General features: G+C 41.0%; 1 protein-coding gene across 3 annotated transcripts in view; it reads left to right on the plus strand.

Moving 5' to 3' along the window:
• The first annotated feature begins 687 nt into the window (after nt 1–687).
• SYNCRIP (synaptotagmin binding cytoplasmic RNA interacting protein) overlaps nt 688–19,273 on the plus strand; it is a 25,156-nt gene continuing 6,570 nt past the window's right edge. For 2 of the 3 annotated variants that reach the window (XM_053937807.1, XM_053937808.1), the window contains exons 1-10: nt 688–893; nt 2,193–2,352; nt 3,215–3,333; nt 3,509–3,616; nt 5,354–5,467; nt 5,553–5,729; nt 10,763–10,898; nt 11,615–11,820; nt 16,795–16,944; nt 18,320–18,441. In XM_053937807.1, coding sequence (XP_053793782.1) covers nt 2,205–2,352; nt 3,215–3,333; nt 3,509–3,616; nt 5,354–5,467; nt 5,553–5,729; nt 10,763–10,898; nt 11,615–11,820; nt 16,795–16,944; nt 18,320–18,441 — 1,280 coding nt within the window. In that variant the 5' untranslated portion in view covers nt 688–893; nt 2,193–2,204. The remainder of the gene's footprint in view (nt 894–2,192; nt 2,353–3,214; nt 3,334–3,508; nt 3,617–5,353; nt 5,468–5,552; nt 5,730–10,762; nt 10,899–11,614; nt 11,821–16,794; nt 16,945–18,319; nt 18,442–19,273) is intronic. The other variant, XM_053937806.1, reaches the window with a different exon arrangement.

The raw sequence follows: 19,273 nt of genomic DNA on the forward strand, positions 1-19,273 counted from the left end.
GCGGGGCGCCCCTCTGGGCAGGGGTGAGGCGCCTCCCGTCTCCAGTGCGAGAACGCCGAGCGCCTCCGGGCTCGCCTGGCCGGCAGCCACACAAAGCGTGGCTCTCCCCTCCCTTTGTATGCGTGGCTTTGTCTTCTCCGTCCCCTCCCCGCCGCGGGCCGGGACTTTCTCCCAAGCCCCCCCTCCTCCTGCGGCCGCCGCCGTTCTCCCCCGTTTTGTGCCACCTGCGCGCCGTGGGAACGGCCGCTCGCCCAATCCCGGTGCGGCCGCGGCCGCTCCGCCGGCGCCGAGCCCGCACAGGTGCAGGCGGGCGGCGCCGCGGAGCGCACGGTCCGCGCTCGGGGCCCGTCCCGCCGCCGCCGCCGCCTCCCCTCAGCAGCGCTTCACGCGGGGCGGAGGGAGAGGAGCGCGGGGCGGCAGCGGCGCGCGCCGCTCCGCATGGCAGGCGGAGAGCGCGCGCGTGGGGCGGACAGCGGGGAGGGCGGGCGCGCGCGCGCGGGCGGGCGGGGCTCGGCGATATAACCCTTGCGGAGCTGCCTGGGAGACCCCGGGTTTTGGGGCTGCGCCAGCGCGCGCGGCGGCGCCTCCTCCTCCTCCTCCTCCTCCTCTCTTCCCTCTCCCCCCGCTCCGCTCCCGCCCGCCCTCCGCCCGCCCCCCCCCCCCCCCGCGCGGAGTGGAAGGGGCCGGGGCTGGTGCCAGCAGCAGCAGCAGCAGCAGCGGCGTGAGCGCTCGAGCGGCCGCCATTTTACGCCAGCTCCAGCAGCAGCACTGCCCGGACACACCGCCGCGGGAGCGCGGAACGGGGGCAGCGCCTCAGCACGCCGAGCCGCGACCCGCGCCCCGAGAGAGCCTTCGCACACGGCGGTTCTTCCCCCCCGCAGACACACACACAGGTCAGGGCTGCCGGGCGCTGCCGGGGTGGGAGCGGGCCGGGTGGCAGAGCGGGCTGAGGCGGCGGAGGGCGGGAGGCGCACGCTGGGGCCCTGCAGCGCCGTGGGGCCGGGGCGCTGCGCGATGGGTGGAGGAGCTGCTGGCGCTGCCTTCGTGGCCGCCGCTGTCGGGCGGGCGGGGGGCGGCCGGGCCGGTGCGCGGGCCCGGCGTGGCGGCGGCGGCCGGGGCACCACCCGAGCCGGGCCGGCGCGGGGCGCGTGGCTCCCGCCTTATTGTCCCGCCGGCCCCGCCGCTCCATTCATTGCCCGTGAGGGGCAGGGGGCGAACCGCGGCCTCGGTGGCCCAGCGTGTGCGCGGGGAGCGGGACCGTCCGCGTTTGGCGTGGCCCCGGTCACGTCGGGAGGCGGTGGGCGATGGGCAGCGGTGTTTCCTGGCTGGGAAACGGGGCCTTGCATTGTTCCGGACAGGAGCGTGGCTGGGAGGCGCCGGCGGGGCCGGGAGGCTCCGCGAGCTCCCGGCCGGGTGGTGAAATCGGGCCGGGGGTGTTGCAACCCGCTCTCCGGGGGGAATAGGGTGAGAGGTGGGGAATGGCCGGGGCTCCGGGCGGGGGGGAGCCGCTCCTCCCGCGGGAGTGTTGCGGGGAGGGGGGGAAGTCGGTCACTGGAGGAAGTTGTAGGACATCTGAACGCGCGGAGCACGTGTTTCCATCGGGCTCATGGCCGCCGCCGCCGTGGGTGGGTGCGGGCTGGGAAGAGCGCTTTGTTCCTCTCGCTTGCCCGGCCGGCACCGAAGTGGAGGCGGGAAGGGATCCCGGCCGCGCCCGGGGCCTGGAGAGGCGGCGTGCGCCGAGGGGCAGCGAGTTTACAGCGGACAGTGGAGGCGGCAGCGAGTGTCAGTGACGGTATCGCGGTGCATGTGGCAGGTTTGCTTGTCCTGCCACCCCCGCTCTTGCCTTTTTGCTCCATTTCTAACTTGTTCAGAGTGTCTTAGGGAGTGTGTTAGAGAGAGGGGAGGTGAGTCAGTGTCTGTCTGGGTTGTGTAAAACCTGCAGTGAAAGCTACCCCACCCCCCCCCAAGCAGTGGTGTTAGGGCTTTCCTTTGTGTTAGTGCTTCTTGTGAGGAATTTCCTGCGCCTTGCAAAGCTAAAAAAAAAAGTGTCAGGGCGGTGATCTGCTATTTTTTATATTTTTTTCCCCCATGACTTTCAAAGAATAGGGTAGTCTGTTGCATGTATTGTCACTTGAATTGTGTTACATGAAGATATATTTAGCTTAATTCTGATGCTTATTGCATTTGAACAGATACCTGGAAACATGGCTACTGAACATGTTAATGGGAATGGTACTGAAGAGCCCATGGATACTTCTGCTGCAGTTACCCATTCTGAGCATTTCCAGACATTGCTTGATGCTGGTTTACCACAGAAAGTTGCTGAAAAACTAGATGAAATTTACGTTGCAGGTAAGATCTAAGACTTGCAAAACTACACATACAATTATTTTATTGGATTCTGCTGTCTTTGGGCTAAAATAGCAACTTTTTGTGGTTTCCAAAAGTATGGGAACTGCAGCCTTATCAAAATCTGGATGTTTTATTCTCAGTACTTCAATTCATTGTAGTATCTTTTAGCGGAAAGTCCCAGGCTACTTGGGTGGAGGGGTGGGAAGAAGTATGCAGAGGACCAGAGCAACAGCTGGAATAGGCAACAGATGATTTTTAGGAGGAGCAGATGATGTGGTCTATGTGCATTTTTTCCGGTAATTGTAGGTAACCATAAGAAACTAAAGCCTTGGTATGCATCTTCTTGTGTAAGGGATACTTCCTGACATAGTGTTTGGGCTCATGGATGCTAAAGTTATGGTGTTGGTTTTTTCAGATGTGGTAATAGCCAGCATTTTTTAAGCTTGATTTTTGGACTGTGATGGCCATTTTTAGTGCTGCAGTTTATTTGTATTTATAGTGTTCTAAAAACATACCAAGGTACCATTGCTAGGCAAGCTAAGTTAGGTTTTGATAGACTCCTCTGAATTCAGCTTCAGGATATTGAAATTAAACTTGGCCCATGTAACATCTGAGTTTCACAGAAGTCAAATGAACACATAAATGTAGTAACTTTTACTCTGAGTCTTAGCTCTTTTTGGTTTTAATGAAAGGATTATATATCCTTAAATATTTAACTTCAAAGGAACTAAATGGTTTTTTATGCATAGTAACTTTAATCAGTAATTGATTTAGAGGTCACTGAAATGTGTTAAGGATGCTACATTAGGTTTTACAAAGATTACTGACCAAATATAATTAGTAATTTTTTTCTTTTCTCTAGGGCTAGTTGCACATAGCGATCTAGATGAAAGAGCTATTGAAGCTTTAAAGGAATTCAATGAAGAAGGTGCACTGGCAGTGCTTCAGCAGTTTAAAGACAGTGATCTCTCACATGTTCAGGTAACATTTAGCAATTTACAGTATAATTGTTGGGGGATAAACTGTTTTCTGGGAAGAGGTGTGAGTCTCTTCAGTGATCCATGTGTGATACGTGAAGTGAACACTATATTAGTTCAAGGTAGAATGAGATTCCTGCTTGTCATGTTTTCAGAACTGAAGATTGTATCTTTTGCAGAACAAAAGTGCCTTTTTATGTGGAGTCATGAAGACATACAGGCAGAGGGAAAAACAGGGGACCAAGGTGGCAGATTCTAGCAAAGGACCAGATGAGGCAAAAATTAAGGTATGTCAGTAAAAATTAAAAGTTATGAGGTCTACCTGTTGTTTGTTTTTCTGAGTTATTGTGATAGTTATGTTGGTTGTTTTGGAACTGCTTTTCTTAAAAAGATTATTACAGATTATTTGTCATATTTGTCATTGTTGAAAGCTGTCACTTGAAATTTTGTCTTGCTCTTTTCCCATTTGAAGTAGAAAGTTATTATATTGCTGGAACCAAACATATAAAAGTGAAAAAGGTTTTAAGTTTGCTCTATTTCTTATTGAGACAGTTACTCTATTTCACAGTAAAAAGTTTGTGCATACTTGTCAGCATAGTTACTCAAGTTCAAAATACATAAGTTCAGCTACTGCTGATTGTTTTTTGTGTTCTGTTTTTTTTGTTGCTGTTTCCACTCCGCCCCCTTAGTTCAGATTTAGAGCAGCTCCACAATAGGGAGGAGATACCATGTGTCTGAAAAAACAGATTGTAATGGATTTAGGATTTAGCCCACTTCTCATGACATAATCACTCTCCTCATAAATTGTACCCAAACTGTCTTAATGGGTATATTATTTTTTTGACCATGTCTGCTGCTAGCAAAAGACTCCTTTCTCAGAGAGTTAGGCATATGATGATTTGTTATAAAATACTGTGATTAGCAACTTTACCAAAACTTAAGGAAAGGAAAACCATCTAAGCATGTTTAGGTTATGTGGTAAAAAACCCCCAGAGACTCTTTCTTCATGTATATAGTATAAAATGATTGTTACAAATAACTATGTGCCCTGTAAAATTAGAAAATCTTTTTTCTCTTTATTTTGAGGCTGAGATGCCCTTAATTATAAACTAAAAAAAAAACTGGTACAGTTTTTGTCACTGCCACATAAAACAACAGTGTTATGAGGACTTGGTCAATAACTTCAAGTAGCATGGCTTTTACTGCTGATGGCTCTAGCGTTTAAAATAACTGCAATTTTGTAGTTGTAAAATTGCTAACTCTTGACTATAATTTGGCTTGTTTAATATGCAGTTTCTTTGTGTGTAGAGTTGATTTGTCTTTGTGCAAAATTATTATGAAAGACTTAATTTCAGAGGAGTTTCTCATGTGTTTGCATACTGAATGCCAGCTAACATTTTAAGTTGGTATTATGCCTGTAACTATATCTAACTATATCTGTAACTATGTGCAGTGGTTCTAGTGAGGGTTAGTTGTTCTGGGATCCTGTATAAGCCTACAAGGAATTTGAAGGGGGGATGATAAGAGAAAGTACATAGTACTACCACTTGGGTAGCTGGGTACCTGAAGCAGTCTGTACAGTGTTCCAGGGGTGTAAGCACTTAAACATGTGTTCTTTAACTTCACACTTATGAGTAATCTCATTAAGTGCAGGGAACTCTTCTGCATAAACGTCTGCAGGATTGGGCATGCCAAAACAAGAAGTGGCTCAGACTAAGATCTTCCTAATTAAAGGGAAGCTCTGTTACTATTATATTACTTGGCTTTTTTTTTTTTTTTTAATGAAAATGAAGGAATTGGGAAAACTGGATGTGAATCTCTAATTTTCTAGCAGCTATAGTTCTTATAGTTCTGTTAATTGTTTTGCAAGTTTCTTGTTGACGTACTAGCAGTAGATTTGTTTATGGGCACTTCAAAGCAGTACAGTTTAAAAGGAATTAGAAGCATGTCTGTCTGTGAATTAAGTGCAGCTAAACTTGCTCAGTTTGTATGTGATTTTAAAATTTTAAGTGTCTTACTTGAAGGCACTGTTGGAGAGAACTGGCTACACTCTTGATGTGACTACTGGACAGAGGAAATATGGTGGACCTCCTCCAGAGTCTGTATATTCAGGACAGCAACCTTCTGTTGGTACAGAGGTAAGAAGGAGAAGATGTTTATGCAGATGCAGACCTACTCATTGGAAATACTTTTTATAAACAGTGCTTTGTATCTCTGTTGTAGATATTTGTGGGCAAGATTCCGAGAGACTTGTTTGAAGATGAACTTGTTCCATTATTTGAGAAAGCCGGACCTATATGGGATCTCCGCTTAATGATGGATCCACTAACTGGTCTAAACAGAGGATATGCTTTCGTCACTTTTTGTACTAAAGAAGCAGCTCAGGAAGCTGTTAAACTGGTGAGTTTTCTTGGATTTTTCTTTTTTGATGAAGTGCACTCTGGCTCAGAAGCAGTTGTCCTCCTGGTCCTAGTGCTTAAATGCTTAAGGTGAAACTGTTATTGTTAGATTACTTCATAACATTTCCACTAGGTGTTAAATTTATTTCCTTATTGCATATGAAGATTTTCTGACTGCATTAGCAGCAGGGGAAAAAAAAGCTGATGGACTGCTGTTTGGTCCAGTTAGATGAGCCTTTATTATTAACCAAAGTTGTATTAGCAGTGGTGACTTCTGAGGTATCTGCATCTGTATGAGTTCTGGAGAGCAGTGGTGGTGGAGTTGCTGTGGTACAAGGGCAATGCTGGTCACGGTGTCTCTGACTCCTGATGTGTTTCTGCACCAGCAGGGGGCCCAGGCTGGATGAGTGCTTCAAAGTCACAGAATTTTATAAGATACTTCAGATGGGGAAAAAAATGTCTCTTGAGCCTTGAAGGTCTGTTCTGTTTGTTGCAGCTGACAGGAAAACATCATAAATCCTGCCAGTCTAAGGAGCATTCCCTCTGTTTTACACAGAGGTATGAAGTAGTTTGATGGGGTGTACTCCTAATAAGCTTCTCAGGTTTTATGCGTGAAGTACCCATCACTAAAGAAGAGGGTGGGGAGAAACACTACCCTGATCCTTGCACAGGGCCTTTATTTTCCTGGCTAAGTTAAATTTGAATTTTTTCAGCTGGTTAGAGCTACACTGGTATGGCCAAGATTAGTGTGTGTGGTATGACTTGCGAGTGCTAACCACACACGTTCTGAAGTATACTGATACTGTATTGCTGTAGTAGGGTTAACTAAAAACCTTTGTTTGTAATGAGGTATAGCTTAAACTAAGGTACCCTATTGACAAGTCAATTGGTGGAGACAAATCAAGCTGAAAATGGGAATTTGTTTTGAGAAAGCACACAAATATCTGCAAAAGTGGAAGTACAAAACCAATGTGGTATATGCGGATTAGCTTTTTAAATAAGAACAGTTGGTTGTTCCAGTGTACAGTTAGATAATACTGGGGATAACTGTGTGTTCTCTTTGTACTTTCATTGTCAACCTAGCTGTTCGGAGTGTGTGTGAACGCTTAAGAGTTAACTCTTAAAACTTAGCAGAACAGTGAATCAAATCACATAAGTTCTCAGAGGCACCTAGTAAATGAAAAAAAGCAATTTTTCTTCATTTTGCTGGATTTTGCTTAAAGGCAACATGCTCTGGAAAGTCATTCAAGTCATGTTCCCAGAAAAGTAACATCAGATCCTAGCCTCAGTCTTCCACTAGACGACACAAGGAAAGGAGCTACTTGATGTCCCTTTATGTCTGATCTTTGATATGCAGGAAAAAAGCACACTGTGTTCTGCTTGTGAGTCAAATAGCCGCTGAGGGTAATAGCTGAGAAGTCTTGCAGTTGATGGAGTAGTCTTTCAACTTCCATGCTAAACTCTTAGAAAGTAGTGTTAGTCTTAAATTGGATTCTGTGATATGTGTCAGTTTTTTTGGAGTGATTTCAACCAGAGGTGACTGAGTAGTTTGGTAGATAAGTTTCCCAAGTTATCTAAAAGTTATTCCCAAGTTACCTATCTGGTTTGCAGGAGTATTAGCAAATTGTGCCTGTTGAGTTCAGTTGAAAATTGTAGGTCTATAACTTGTATTAGTTACACATGCATGGGAGATACTGCTGAAAGACCTCTTCAAAACACTGAACACTTGGTCCTAGGTATTTTCATAACATTTTAACATTTTAACAGGTGATGTTCTTTTTTGATACTGCCTGTAATCTTAGGTGTATACAACTTCCCAGCTTTCTGGATTCCTTGGGATAATGGTTCTCTGTTATTTCCTATCTTTTTCCAAGAGGCTTTTTTTTTTTTTTCCAGTGCAATATAGAAAAAATGAGATTAAAAGTATCTGCATTGCCTATAGGCTTTTGAGTAATAAGAGGCAGCTATGTTTTTGTCAATACCAAACTGCAGTAGAGAATTAACTGACCTGTCTTCAGGCTCCTGGAATTGGTGTAACGTATTTTGCATACAATTAATGTTTGTGTGGCTGCTGTATGTGTCTTCCACAGTCTGTAGGTCAACTTAATGTAAAGCTGAATTAAAATTTCTGGATGCACTTAATGTTGACTTACTTTATTTGTTAGCAAGAAGAAGTCTTGCAGTTTAAAAGGTTGAAGTCTTGATTTTGTTTATGAATATGCATTTTTAAGCCACTTATAATTAATTATTCTTCATATCTGTAATTCTTCTCAGTATCAGGCCATAGTATCACTCCAGTTTTGTCTTAAGCACAGCCAGAACTATTTGAAACACAATTTAGGGAATTCTCTCCTATTTTTTGTGACTAGTATTAATTTAGTGTGGTTAACCCTTTGCTAATTAAGTAGAAATGGCATCTCAGATGTTCACACAAGCATTCGCGGTCAAAGTGTGATTTTTTAAATCTGTCACTTTTTCCTCTGTTAACGTGTTTAATTTACTTTATACTCTTCAAGAATTACAACTCCAGTTGTGTCCTTCTGCACTCATGTTCAGTTCTCCTTCCTATTTCATAAGAAGTTTAGCGCTAGAGTTAAGTTTTTGAAAAGATTTCTGTGTGAATAAGGTCACTGTAGATATGTACAGAATGAAAACTTTTCTGGTGACACTTGTAGGAAAACATACTGAAAACTATTGAAGCATTCAGTATATTTTTGACTAGAACAGGTGTAAGCTTGATCAGAATGGAAGTACAGGTGAGTTAAGCAGTTTGCCAACTATGCATGGAGATACAGCTTGCCATTTGCTCCTAGTAAACTAAAATTAGTAGTGAAAATTTACGTTAGTACAGTGACAGGACAGACCTGCATATTTTGACTTGTTAGTGAGTTCTTACATAAGTCAGTGAGAAAACACCAAAACTATTACATTGTCTAGAGGGTGGCAATCTCTGCTACTGACTTCAGACACAGATTCCATGGTGACAGGAGGGGGAAGCAGTATGCTGACATAGCTACTTTGATAGCCTGACTGTTTTGGCACTTTACCCAGATCATGATCTGAGCCTTTTTATGGCTAATCTGAGTTTGCAGATGGTATGCAAAGTATTTACCTAAAAATTACCAATTTGATGTTCAAGAACACCTAACTGAAGACTTTTTCGCTGTGTAGAGAGAAACATGCAGTGAAAAATAGTGGTTAATATATTGGAAGAGAAAAAAATCTACTAGAAACTATCAGTGGAACTGCAAAATGGTAGAAAATATTAATTTTACTTTGTTAATTTTACTGTCATACAACATACTGAGTTGTATGAGAGACTCTTAGATTAGATTAGATTTGTAGCCAGACTTTGGTGTTAGACTTCAGCAGGAATAGTTGGATAATACTTTCTATTATCCATATAGAATAGAGTATTTAATTTGAAAGGGACCTGCTCCGATCATCTAGTCCATCTGCCTGACCATTTCATGGCTGATCAAAATTGTTGCTGTCATCTTGATCATCAAGGGCATTGTCCAAATGCCTCTCTTAGACTGGGACAGCTTTGCGGCATTGACCACCTCTCTAGGAAGTTCCAGTGTTTGAGCACCCTCTCAGTAAAAAAAAGTTTCCTAATGCAAGGAAATGTTTCCTAGTGTACAGTTCAGCTAGTGAAGAATCACTTCCATAGACCAATAAGCTGTCAGCTTCTTTAAAGATGTTTCTTTAGAAGACTCCCTTTTTTAGCTACTATAATTTGTCTCTTCATTAATGTGTGTGTTTATTAGTGATGATAATATATATGCAGTCTTCCTGTGCAGCTAGTGCTGCTCCTACTTCAGTTTCCTACTTAAAAATCAACTATTCCTCTGCCACATGGGCAACAGATATGGAGATAGAAGTCCTTTGTTGTCTCCTGCTATGTTTTGAGACATAATTTATTGTGAAGATGTCATTCCATGTCCTTTTCACATGTACAGTTCTCCTTTTTGCTCACTTTTGGTGCAGTTACCTAGCTTAGAAAATTTTCAGTAGTGGAGTTTTTGTTTGTCCAAGATAAGTATAAATAAACATCTTCCACCAGATTTTATTGCATAAAAGCATGATGGGGTGGAGGATAACTAGCTTATGTAGTAAGATTTACCATCAAGCACAAAATAAATCATAGAATAAATAGCTAGATGAGATATTAAAAATCTTTCTTGCTACTTGGCAATAAGATGTTGACCACAAAATTCATTTTCTTAGCTAAAGAACTGTCAGTTGCAGGGCTTCCAGTTAGAAGTGGGTTGATGTACCAGCAGTTGTCCTCCCTGCTGCTTATTTGGATGATGCATGTCTGTGTCTGCATCTCAATGAAAGGCATTTTTTGGTATTTTGTTAACAGATGTCTACAGTAATACTTTTTTTTCCCCTTAAACAGCGGATTTGTTCAGGATATCTTCTAGGTGTTATGGGAGAAGCATTTTAACAGAAGTCTTAGGATTTCAAGATTAGAAAGTTATTCTTGCTGTTGACTATCTTTACATGTGCAATGTTTATGCTTTGGAAAGTATTTGCCATTTGCTCTTGAACATTTTGTGGAGAAGACCTGATCATGACTCTCTTTTGTTAACTGTGGAACTTCAGAATTAGGGAAGGGAATTTGACTTTAATTGCAACTCATGTCTTGTATTACACACAAATAAAGAATTTATATAGCTACAGCCTATAGAGGAACTTGCATTTCTTTTGTGCGTGGTTGTGAAGGGAGAAGCCTTGACCTTGATGACTTGCATGGTTCTGTATGAAAAAGTTTCTAAAGAAAAAAGTGTTGAGAGACTTGAGCAAGGAAGGAAGAATAATTGTTGGCTGAAATTGTGGAGATACTTTAGAAAACATGGGTATACTTCTGAGTAATTGAATATGCATCGTAAAAATGTGTTAAGCTGCAAAAATTTAATATATTGCTCAATTCTGGGTTTTCCAAAGTTAAATATTTGGTATGCTGCTGTTGCAGGGGCATGAAGATTATTTGTAACTGATGATTGTCCAATAATTTTTTTGTTGCAGTACAACAACCATGAAATTCGGTCTGGAAAACACATTGGTGTATGCATCTCTGTTGCCAATAATAGGCTTTTTGTTGGCTCTATTCCTAAGAGTAAAACCAAGGAGCAAATTGTTGAAGAATTCAGCAAAGTAACAGGTGAGTCAGTGACTAGGTTTTATAGAGCTGGCAAGTGTCAAATGTGATCAGTGATGAGCTGTCTTTTAGCTTATAGTTGATGATGAATACAAACTGAGACCACTCAGCATTTATCTCAACCTTATGTGTTGGCGTTTGGGTTTTTTTAAACTTGTTTTGCTGAGGGCTGACATATTTGTAATTAGATTAGATGAGTTAGACTGGACTAAGTTCTATCTGTAGAGTAAGTGTGTAATGTTTAAAAAATCTGTTCAAAGAAATTTGAATTAAAAGTTTAATAATTTCAATACTAATGGATGTTTTAAAACTTCTCAAGGCAAAACTGTAGCAAGCAGAAGAATGTAACTGGTTCTGTGCTTTTTACTTCTTAAATTTTAAGAATCTCTTTTTGATAACATTTGAACTTGCAAAAGTACTGTTTCTCTGTTACTGAATGATAGACTTCAGGTTCTTTGGAGCAATAAACTTTTTAGGTATTGAAGTCTTGCAACTTTTATCTCTTCTTGTTTAGACATTATAGAAAAAACGCACACTGATAAGTTGTAACTTAGAGATTTTAGAAGAGAATTGACAAAGCAAAACTTTTGGCTGCCCCTAACTCTCCTCCATTCAGTTAGAGAATGACTATTCTTCCATAGCTGCAAAGACATCCTGCACTTTATAATGCAAATCAATGAATTGAAAGCATAACAAATACGTATTTTATTTAATTTCAGAGGGTCTCACAGATGTCATATTGTATCATCAGCCTGATGACAAGAAAAAAAACCGGGGTTTCTGCTTCCTTGAATATGAAGATCACAAAACTGCTGCTCAGGCCAGACGTAGGCTAATGAGTGGCAAAGTGAAAGTCTGGGGAAATGTTGTTACAGTGGAATGGGCTGACCCTATAGAAGACCCAGATCCTGAAGTCATGGCAAAGGTAATAAAGCTGTAAGGGGACCATAGTGCATTTAAAGTGCTCTGTTCCAAATTAGGTATTTCCTGGCATTAGCCTAAAATTAAATAACGTCTTTTCAGCCTTCTGGACAGAGATGCTGTAGGTGTGATGATAAGAAATTAATATACCTCAGAAATTATGTGGGTTTAAAAACTCTGTGTGGCCTTATATTATTTTGTGTTCCCAAGGCTGAGTAGTGAATGTAATTCTTGCCATATGACACATAGGATGATGTAGTTATTTTTTTTTTCCTGGAAGTGATGGTGGTGACTTCTAGAGTTAAAATGGTTTTGTACCCTAGTATTTGGAAGAACAGAAATAGAGATATCCTCACAGAACATCCTTAATTATTTTCAAACCTGTAACTGTATCACTTCAGCATTAGAAAGAACACGTCAGTGTTCAAATGTACACAAATGTATTTTCAAAGTTGCCATTAGCAGTTACTTCTGAGAAGTTCGGCAATTAGCTTGTATTTGGACTCAGTAGTTATTTTTAATTTGGGGGACTTAATTCCTTTTTATACCTAGACTGGCACTATTTTGGATTTCGAATACTGAGGTGAAGCTGAAGTCTGGACTGTTAACATTTTGAAGTACGTTGTAGCAGGTTTTTTTATATATGTGCCTGGTACCTTGCCAGAAACAAACTACCTGATTTTTTTTTTTCCATCAGATATTGCCCGACCCTGTCTTTTTCAGTTGTGTTGTGTAGCTGAGTTGTTTAATGGAAACTCTTAGCTAGCCCATATCCTTATCTCTTTCTCTTTGCTTGCTTTTCGTCTGTGCTTTTACTCTCATCTGAGACACGTCACTTGCTGGAGTCCTACTTTGATGGACCTAGTAAGATAGCTTGGCTGGGATCTCCTCTTTGGTGAGCCATAAGGGAAAAGGGTTGGGGTGGGGGCTCATTTTAGGGAAAAAGCTGCTTTTGTAATACAGGTATTACAGAAGCTTTTGGACTATCTTGTCTGCAGACTTTATTTTTCTTGCCCAGCATGATAGACTGTCAGCAGCAGGGAAAGAGTCTTGCAGGTCAAATTTGTGGAAGGTGGCACTTTCTAAATATGGCAGTCTGTATGTTTAGTTTCTTGGCTCAAAAGAGAAGAGACCTAATCCACGAAACAGTTAATAAGCAGCAATTTCTGCTGATATAACAAAATAGATGGAAAGGAAATTATAGGGGACATAATCAAGCATCTCTCCTAAGTAAGTTTGCAGATGTGCAGATTGAAAGGCTAAAGAAATTAAAACTTGATTGTGGTTTGCCCCATTTACTGTACAGTTTTTTTGAATGTGTTAATACCTTCTATTGTTTTGTATTTGAAATGGGACATGGAAAGAGAAGAAACATGGAAATGAAGGAAAGAAATGTAGAAAACATGGAGAAAAATCAGCTTGAATACATCTGGTGCCACATGCCAAAGATAGGACATGGAGCTTGGGTTGAAGATGTATGGAAAAGTGAGGCTCTATGAATAACACTGAAAAAATAGAGAACATGTGGGTTGTGTCTGAAGACATAAACTGAGATGATAATTGGTGTCTGACCTTCCTCACTGGCTGCGTCCTTTAGTTTATTCTTGCAACAAGGAAAGTCTCTCCACCAGTCTTTCTTGGCCACCTTCTGTACCTGTGCAGAGGCTGGCCCTTCTCTAAGTGTGAGGTTTATTTTCTGTTCTTGGTATCTTTCTTCTAAGAGAAAGAGCAGCAGAGCTTCTGCTGCAGTCAGTAATCTCCTGGATGTGAGCTGCAGGTTGGCTGTCAATGCTTCTGACTACTGTCAGGCCAGAGCAAAGGGAAAGCTATTGACCCATGTCATCTTGCACATTGCTATGGTAGAAGGCTCTGGAGGAAACTGTAACTAGGAGAAGTAGGTTGTTTTTATCAGAATAATCATTTGGTCATCAGTTTTCTTGTCGAGACTGCTAGAAGAGCAAGTCCATAAGAGCAAGCTATAAGGAAGACAAACTCACATACGTAGCCAGAAGGTGAACAGTGTTGTAAGTCTTTCGGAAGTGGCATGTCATTTCATCAATACATGGACACTAATGTAAATTTCTGAAATGTTTACTCGAGTCTTTTTTCCTTTGTCCTTCTAATAAAAGTGTGGAGAGTACTGTATGGGTAAATACTTATCATTTAAATGGACTGTTATCTTAAATACAAAGTAGCTTGAGCATGATGAGGGATGAAGCTAGATTCTCAAGCTAGATGGATGTGCTACAGGAGATACGTGCTTGTACTAACGGATCAAGAGTATACTTGGTTAAAGTATTGACTTCTGGTCCAAAGTGAACTTTTTTCCAACTTCACAAGCAGCTGTGTTGGTAGTTTAATTTCTCCTAAGTGTCATTTTGTTGCCTCTTAAACCTGTAGTCTAGCTAAATTTTTTAATGTTTTACTTGATTTCTGTAGGATGGCTGAGGCTGCAGAGGACGTTCTGGAGTGGCAGGTTAAGCAGCTAAATAAAGTCTTATGCTTGTGGCTGTCTGACAGATTACAGGACAAGAGACAGGGCTAGTAACCCTTGGAGAATGTGGCCTGAAGTATTTGTGCTGTAGGTAAGAGGAGGAAAAGGAACAGATACCAGAAGTTTTGGGATAGTCTTAATTTTAAGCAGTTTTTTAAATGTGAGTTCTGCCTTTAAAACAAAATGCTGGTGCTGGGTATATTGCTTGTTAGGAGTATCTATGGATTCTTGGTGTAATAATGTGTGAACTTTAATGAAGAGGAGTTCTTTTTTTTTCCCCCTTCCCTCCCTTTTTAGCTGGCTTAAGTGAAGTAAAAACGGGTTCATCTTCTCTCAACCTATGCTTTAACCTGCCTAATAGCTTTTACATCATCTTTGACTCATTCAGTTACACTTCTAATCAGTAACATGAGCAAAGGTGTTAAAAATTCAGTTGTTCGAGATTAATGAATTTGTCTACACTGGGAAAATTAAAATTAGCTGTTTTTTTATTTCTTTAGGAAATATTATATTAGTGCGTCTTTTAAAAAATAGTGATTATTCTATCTAGTTTTTAATCATGTCAGTCATCATGAATTTACTAGGCTACTTAGGGTTCCTTCCGAGGTTCTAGTTTTCATCCTTTTCTAAAGAACAAGAATATGGAACATTTGCTTAAAAGTTAGCAGTTTTCAAACCTATTGATTACATCACAAAACTTCTGTAATTCATTTCCATGAAATAAGGTTAAGGTAGCAGTTAGGATATTTTACTAAAAATGGTTATTGTGTATGTGTTACAATAAATAAAGGTTGCTTTTGCCATCAAGACATGTAAGAGAAGCTTAATGCATAATAGGAAACAGCTTTCCTTGTGGAGTTGGCTATGACTTTTGTGATCTCCTGAGAATCAGCAGGAGTAACTATTGCCAAAGTCTAGAGTTGATACACTGGGTTAGATTTATGGTCTGTAGTATCCCCTCTTCCAAATTCTGCATCATATCCTAGCTCAGCTAGTGAGTGAGACAGATTTATGAAAGTCTGTCCTGGTGGTTTTTTTTTTTTGTAACTTAGTTACATAGCAGTTCTTCCAAAAAGGGTGTCTGGGGTTATTGAATTCCTGAATGTGGTGGGAGTAGAGTACAGCTCTGTTTCAGAAATCAAGGCATGCTTTCCTTGGTCCTTTCACACATTGTGTTACTTGTATTGACCTTCAGGGTCAGGAGTCAGTGCTGCCATGTGCAGTGTTCATTTGATGTCCTCAGCTAATTTGAAACCAGTAGGAGCAGAGAGGATGCAACCAGAAGTTGCAGTCTTGCAGCTGATTGGCAGCTCCATTGTAGGCTCTAAGACTGAGCATTCCTTGGCAGTAGGAGGTGATTAAACTGTCAGAGCATGGTGCCAGCATGTGGAAGAAACTCTTCTCAACAAGTCGAAGAGTCTTTTAAATTGTGAGAACACATGGATGGCATCATGTGAACATGCTCATGTCCAGTCATTAAGTGCAGCCTTAGCATGGACACAAGGATGAATCTTTCAATACTGTTGGGTCACTAATAGGTGATTCTTGCTTTCCAGTATATGTTGTCTGCTAGGTTAAGTAAGGGTTTATTTTAAGTTTCTGTCAGACTGCTCTAGATTTTCCTTTATCCTGTGCAGTTGGTGATTGATGAAATTTATATTGGTGATTTAATCCATGTCAGGCAGTCAAAGGTTGGATGATTACCTGCCTTTCTGATTTTAGAAGCTGTGGAGCAATCTTTGTGTAGCTTAAGAGTCATATTGCGTGCTTTAGTGAGCTGGGGGAGGGAATAAACTTCCACAGTTATTTGGGGGTGACTCTTCCTCAAGGGAACAGCACAATTTGACTTGAGAAAGTTGAAGGATGACTGGCCAGTGTCAGCCTTAGTATCCCCCTCTGTCTGCAGTTCTGTCTTTTAGCAGTGGCTTCAGGTCACTGAGAGCCCCCCAGGCAAGCACAGTCCTGGCATTAGGTGTTTGGTGTAGCTATAGCATGGGAACCACAAGTTAAGCAGCTTGGAAGCTGCAGGCCTGTCACCTCTGACCTAGATATTACAGTGATGACTGTTCTGCAAATAACTGAGCTAAAACCTGTCTAAACAATTAAATGTTTTTATAAGTTAATTGTTTTGTGTGTAACCAATTCTGGTTACCTTCTCTCAAGTTTAATAGTGTTCTGGGTCGAAGATAACTGCTGGTAGGATCCTTTTAAACACTAACACAAATTAGATTGACTTTCAGGATACTAATACTTACGTAATCATGTTTGATAACAGATTAAATATTTCTGTCAGGGAACTTTGGAGCTAACTCATGCTGTGTGACTATTTATGTGTATATATTCATATATACGTATATAAAATGCTGTACAGAAAATGTAATGGTGTTTTTTCAGTACTGCCAACAGCAGTAACTTGCAAAGCTTCATTTTGTGTTTGAAATTAGATCATACTCCTAAGTACTGTTTTTTTTTTAACCCCCTTAGGTAAAAGTGTTGTTTGTACGCAATCTTGCCAATACTGTAACAGAGGAGATTCTAGAAAAGGCCTTCAGTCAATTTGGAAAGCTAGAACGAGTGAAGAAGCTAAAAGACTATGCTTTCATTCATTTTGATGAACGGGATGGTGCTGTAAAGGTAAGTGAAGAGGACTATAACTCTGTTGTAAGCAGTGTTAGAAGCTGTATGCTTCTTCTAATTTGAGAAAAAGCTTTGTCTGGAAAAATGATAATACACTGTCACTGATAACTTTCTCCTCTCTGGGTGTCTCCTAGGATGATGCAATTATAGCTTGAAAAGTGGATCTTAAATGCACCTGCACTAAGTAATTCTGCAGATGAGTTTTTAAGATAATAATGTTGTTACCATTTCAAACTCAAGTGCCAGAAGTTGAATGACTCTTATCACCAAATTATTGATAGAAATCTAAAGCAGTTTCTCTAGGGCAGGTGATAAAAATTTAGGTAGTGTTTTTTATTCATTTTTCCAGGAATAAACACTTTTTTTTTTTTTTTTTTTTTTTTTTTTTTTTTTTTTTTTTTTTTTTTTTTGAGGGGTGCTGGACAATTCAGTAATTGTCATTCCTGGATTTTGCTAGCCCAGTCTTGATGTCACGTGTTGTTAAGGAAGGGAAAGTGTAATTCCCCTCCTGCCTGTAGTGTATCTATTTTTTTAATGTTCTGTGGGTGGATGCAGGATACAGGGGGATTCAGTTTTTCTTACATATCCATATGTCTTAAAGCAGATGCTTAGGAAGATGATGGGGAAGAGTCTTAGTAAGATACATATCCTGTCAGGACTTAGCTATTTAGAGTCCCTAAAAGAGGTAGGATCTTTAGGATTCCTCCTCTCAAAATTAACTTGCAGTAGTAACTGTGGCCCATGGGAATTGTACATGGCAGGGAGGGTAGGGGAGGAGCTGATAGTTTGCTGTTTTGTGTTTTTTTGGGGAGAGGGTTGTGGGGAGGTGGTGGTGTGGATTTGGGGAGGAGTTGGGTTTTTTTTTTGTGGTTGGTTTGTTTGTTTTTTCCTTGTAATCGACTTGTAATGACTTGTAAATGACTCTTTAATTTTTGGCTTCTGGTTGAAAAAGAAAGTGATATGTATTGTAAGTAAAATAAAGGAATAGCAGAATATACTGAGCTCTGCTGTTTGCATGTGTGCTGACATTAGGAATTTATTCATGGATTACAAAATGCGCACTTTCAGAAGACAGTTCTGTCACTTCATTAATTGTAACAGCTTGCAAAGCTAGAAGCCTGTTTTCAGTTTTGAGGGGAAGATTTCTAAACTGATACATGAAGTCCTATGTTTGAAAGCCAAGTTCAGAGGAAATGCATAACTGGAAACCATAATACTATGCTGTCTGATTGTCTAATCTCTCTTTTTAGCTTTATATTGTTATTTTAGCTCTGGATAACAAATTTTATAATGCATACTCTAAAAGATAGAACAAAATTAATAACTTCAGTTATGCTTGGAAGTATATTTAAAGTCTGGTTAATTCCTTCAGGCAATGGAAGAAATGAATGGCAAAGATTTAGAGGGAGAAAACATTGAAATTGTTTTTGCTAAGCCACCAGATCAAAAAAGGAAAGAACGGAAAGCTCAGAGACAAGCGGCTAAAAATCAGATGTAAGTGTAAATGCATGTAGTTATGTTGTATTACTTCTGAAAGACATGTACAATCCTGTCAAATTAGAACATCTGGGTATTCTGTTAGATATTCTGTAGTTTATACAGATTCTCTGGCTTCTCTGAAAAATGTTGAATTCATTTTTGTTTGCACAAAAAAATCTAACAGTGGTGTTTAGTGATAATTTAGGTACTGTCTTGCTCTGCTTATTGAGTGTGAGAGCACTGGAGGAACTATCTGAATGTCATGAAACATACTTCTCACTTTTTATTCTAAATTTCCCTGTACTTCTGCAGTGATGTCACGTGGCTGAACTTAGCATTTTGTGTTCCTCTCAGCAGGCTTAGTAATATTGATATAGCACCTCCTCTTTAGTAAAGTACCCACTGAAAGGAGGGTCCTGATATTCTTTCTTGCCACTTCCAGAAGATGCATCTGCCCAGGAAGCTTACAAACTCGCACTGATAGGGATCTTCCACTAGTAAATGCTGAACATGTTAAAAACAACAACAACAACAAAGAGGCAATTTCTTGCTGGTGTGTTCTGCTTAATGTTCTCATGTGTTTTTCTTCCTGGATATCTTCCTGCTTTCTTAACCAGATTCCCTCCCCCACCTTACTTCCAAAAATAACTTGGAAGTGCTATTGTGCAGCATCCAAGAAGATGGAATAGTGAGGTTGCAGGATTAGTAGAGGTTTCCACATGGTGACCTACTGTACACATGGAATTGGTTAAGTTTGCCCTGCTTATAGTTCTCTTAACTTTATTAGCCCTTTTGTTCTTCCTTGGGCATCTGGTGTTATTGTAAGAAGTGAATTTCTTCTTTTTTC

Source organism: Vidua chalybeata, chromosome 3 (genome assembly GCF_026979565.1).
Source record: "Vidua chalybeata isolate OUT-0048 chromosome 3, bVidCha1 merged haplotype, whole genome shotgun sequence".
Classification (NCBI taxonomy): domain Eukaryota; kingdom Metazoa; phylum Chordata; class Aves; order Passeriformes; family Viduidae; genus Vidua; species Vidua chalybeata.